This window comes from Lactuca virosa, chromosome 6 (assembly GCF_052849685.1).
Source record: "Lactuca virosa cultivar CGN04683 chromosome 6, Lactuca_virosa_CGN04683_v6, whole genome shotgun sequence".
Lineage (NCBI taxonomy): Eukaryota > Viridiplantae > Streptophyta > Magnoliopsida > Asterales > Asteraceae > Lactuca > Lactuca virosa.
This window is the reverse complement of record NC_136431.1, coordinates 243449725-243454255: the sequence shown is the minus strand read 5'-3', so window position 1 is coordinate 243454255 and position 4531 is coordinate 243449725. Positions and strand designations below refer to the sequence as shown.

Genomic DNA, 4531 nt, shown 5'->3' with positions numbered 1-4531 from the left:
TAAGAACAGATCCGTGAGGCTCTATTAGTCTGTTTCAAAGTAATTCAAACCATGTGTTTTGGGTCATGGGCCTACAAGAGGTAAACTACACCCAATGGGCTTTGTTTTTACTATATAGGTGATCACTTTTGTATCTTGTCAAAATTATGATATTTCATTTTAGGTGATCACTTTTGTATCTCGTCAAAATTATGATATTTCATTATATCTATTTATGAAAAATAGTTATTTTGATGATTATTCTTATAATATATTAATTTTATAAAAATATATAAAAAAAAATGAACCAAACAAATCTACATAGAGACCTACTGGATCTAAACAATATATTTTAAATTTACATAATAGTTTGAGGATTAATCTTGGCATTAGAGATGACCTTAAACGAAAGTCGAACATGTAGAAGTCAACGGGTCAAACAAAGAAGGAACCAAATACTTCCTTCCGTTTGTACCATACGCATTAAAACTAGCACCCGTAGTACCATCCACCAACAAATCCCCAGGGTACCCTGGATACGCCCCTTTCCCATATACTCCTTGACACGCGGATGCAGCTTCTAATGGTGCACTCGCATCCCCCTGATAATACCCATTTCCAAAAGGATTAGTAGCTGTAGCAGCCAATAAGCTAGCCAAGTTAATCACCATTCCGTCTACACCCACATCGTTGTTGGGTGCCACCAGTGGTGCACCCTGTGGTCCGTAAATCGGTTGGTGAAACGGCCACGCGCATTGACCCGGACACTGAGTCACCGAGTTGCCAACCCAAATGTATACAAATCTGTATTTCTTTCCTTTATTATCATGGCCATTAACTTTGTAACTTGACTTGAGGGTGCCGCATCTGCTGGAGCAAAAACCGGTAACTGTTACGTCCTCCGCCGTCAAGACAATGTTGACGGTGTTTTCCGATGCATGGTTGGAAGCGAGTTTAACGAGTTGGTCGTTTGTTAATGACTTTCCGATGGAATACGTTGGGTCGGATGTTTGTTTAGCGAGTGAAAGAGATAATGTGGTGGGGTTGTTTGATTTGGTGTGGTAGTTCTCGGTGGTTTTCCACCATGTGGCGACGGAGGGTTTGGGAGATGTGGCGGAGGTAGAGACGGAGAGGGAGGTGATGAAATCGGAGATGATGGATTTCTGGGTGGGGTTGAAGTTTCCGTACCATATAAGGTTGACGGAGATGTTGCCGGAGAGGAGAGGACCGTTGTGGTATTTCATTAAGTCGGAGGAATCGGGAAGTAACTCAGTGAGTTTTCTGGTTGCGAAAGAAGCATGGAGAATGGAGAATAAGATCACGAAGAGAAGGTGTAGGGGAAAGGTGGTGGTAGCCATTTTCATGAAGGATTTGATTGTGTGAAGTGAGTTGATCGAAAGGTGAAAATGGTGGTGATATTTATAGAGTGTAAGTGTAATCGTCTCCAATACGCTGCTTCTTTTTAACTTTTTTAACACCGCGTAGGGCCATGGCCATGGGGGCGGTGGTGGCACTAGCACTAAATACTTTTAAAACTTCTTCTCAACAAAATAGTAATTTAGAGGGAAAATAATCAATAATGCCGACATGTTAGATAAAAAAGTGAAGTAGGGTTCACAGATTAAGCAGAATAAAGAGGGGAGTAGGATAAAATAGTGGCAGTAACTGGACCCCACAGAGCTCATGTGGCACGAGGTTGGGGTGAGGTTGTCCACCTGGCTCAAGGTAACAATGACAAGTGTAGTATACCGAGCACTCCCTCATTGCATGGTTCCTTCTTTCTCTGTTCCAAATTATAGCTTCCACCGAAATAGGATGTTCGACACGTTTACATCTAGTTTGGTTTGAGTTTCATGTTTGAATGTGTAGTAGAGATGTAAAGAAAGAAGAACTGAAAAACACAAATATGATGAGATATATCTTGAATATACTTTGTTTTTAGAACAAATTTTTTTATTATTAGTTAGGATAAATTACACGAATCGTCCCTCGTGCAGGTGCCGAAATACAAGTTTAGTCCTTATTTTCAAAAATTAACTCAGACGGTCCCTCATTTGGTTTAAAGTTGTATGTTTCATCCCTAAAAGACGATTTTGTTGCAGGTTTAGTCCATATCATATTTAAAATGACCATAATGCCCCTGTGTATTTTTTTCAATTAATCTAATACTATTTATCATTTAAAAAAAATGGGCTCACTCTCACCCACCCTCTACATCTCCCCTTTCTCTTTTCTTTCAATATTGTAGAAACCGCCAGCAAAATCATATGCTTCTGGCAAGCTTCAAGATACCCATGAAGTCGATATGCACCTCAAAAGCTACCATGAATCTGGAACCTAAATCAGACACCATAGGAGCAAGGTTACTTCCTCTCGATCTGATTTTGTGATGGGGGGAAGCCATCGCGAGAAAGATATGAAGAATAGTCGATCTCTTTCTCTCTTCTTTGTTCCCAATGTAAACTGTCACACTCTTTCTTTATTCTCTATTTGAATCAGAGGCAAAGGCGTTATAATCGGAGGCGGAAGCGGACACTATCTCCGACGCCATGGTTATACAGGGTTACAGATGGGTTGAAGCTCGTTTTAGATCCGTTCAAATCAGTACCAAGTGCCTTTCAGATATAGTCGAATTTGAATGTTGGTCTCTTTTTTTTATCTTTTTTATAATTGTGATTGTTTATTAGAAAACAATCGATGTCTGGGAAATTTCACGATCGATGATTATCACATTTTAACCTAGATTGATTTTTTGGATCTCTTTTACATCTGGATTTTTGGATGCACCATGTAAGGAAATCATAGAAACCATAAGTCTGATTGAACGGAAAGCATACAGGGTGATTGATAAAGAAGACGGGTGCAAGGTTCAGATCGAGGAAGAAGTTGTCGACATATGTTTAGATTGATCTCCTTCTTCACATATGTTCAAATCGATTTCCGCCTAAGGTTTCAGATCAAGGAAGAAGTCGGGTGAAAGGTTTTCAGATTATGATTTGGTTGGAGGAGGACATGGCGGTGATAGGTGGTGGTGTCAGAGGTGCTAGCGATGATAGGTGGTGTTGGGTAATCTGTGGAAAATATTAAGATGGGAAATGGAAGGGGGGTTGGGGATATCTGTTTTATTTTCTTTTTTTTTAATTTAAAACTGATAAATAAATGAAAGAAAATGAAAAATAAAAATTATTAAGGGTAAAATAGTCATTTCATGTCCATAGGGACTAATAGTGCAAGAAAAAACAAATTCAATGACGGTTTGAGTTAATTTTTGAAAATAAAAACTAAACGTGCGTTTTTGCACATGCGGGAGGGACGAATGGTGTAATTTACCCTATTGGATATTTGTTTCTCGAAATATTACGACGACTTTTGAGAGACATGCAATGGCGGAGTCATAAACTTTGATACAGGGTACAACCATTGTTAAAATATATTTTATGTAGTTATCTTATTTCGGACATTAAAAAACATGGTACTTCTTTAGTTGGGATACAATAACATAGAACATGTTTACAAATAATTTTTTTATATATATAAAACATTTTTTTGCAATGTTCTAGTACCCCACTGTCCCATGTAGGATAGCTCCGCCACTGAAGACATACAAAAAGATCATCCACATTATAGACATGTCCCATGTAGGATAGCTCCGCCACTGAAGACATACAAAAAGATCATCCACATTATAGAGTCAGTAGCAGCATACAGGCCGATCACATGGTACTTTAAATAACAATTGGTTTAAAGTAATTAGTACAGCAGTAGTTACTTAATACAACACTACAGTACTATTTCATTTTCCCTTTACATTTACTTAGTGATATTCACACAATAAACAATAATGTAAAAACTATATTTTTGGTTAATGATAGTCAGATTTGGGAAAATACACACTCTTACAAGAGACACACACACAGATACTAGATGCCTTGGTAGAAGGCTACTTTTAGTAGGAAACATAGGGTTTTCTAGGAGAGTTCAAACAATTACAAACTTTTACAAAACTTATACATTACAGACTTACAAACACTTTCATACAAATACAGACACTAATATACTTATGAACTCACCAGCTTTAAAGCTGATAAACTCTTTCAAAATAACTTGTATTCTCAGGTCACCAGTAGACAGGTACCGGTGCCAGGTTTTGAGAAGATGGAGCTCGTTCAAGACTCATCTTTTATTTTGATGTATATTTTTGGTGTCTATATAACTTGACAGAACACACTTGTATGCAATTATATTATTAATGCAATGGATGATGTTGTTGCTTGTTTACTACTTTGCATTGTTGTGATACTGAACATGATGTCCTCCACCCCCGAACGTTTCCGCCGTTCCGGTTTTGGGGTGTGACAGATACCATTCGGGAGGCCCAGGCAGAGGCCGCGAGACCGGAGAACCGCAAGAGAGAGCGGGTGATTGGACAGGTACCTGAGTTTGTTACCGATAGTCGTGGGCTGATGACCTATCAGGGACGGATTTGGGTGCCGTATGCAGGCGGGACACGCGCCACTTTGATGGAGGAGGCGCACCGATCGAGGTTCTCGAT

General features: G+C 39.0%; 1 protein-coding gene across 1 annotated transcript; it reads right to left on the bottom strand.

Annotated features, from left to right (window-relative positions):
* Window positions 1-225: 225 nt before the first annotated feature.
* On the bottom strand, window positions 226-1354 carry LOC145118806 (protein PHOSPHATE-INDUCED 1-like). Its single transcript, XM_079054469.1, has one exon. It carries the CDS (start codon window positions 1341-1343, stop codon window positions 381-383), a length of 963 nt encoding a protein of 320 aa, XP_078910595.1. The 5' UTR covers window positions 1344-1354; the 3' UTR covers window positions 226-380.
* Between the last annotated feature and the right edge of the window lie 3177 nt (window positions 1355-4531).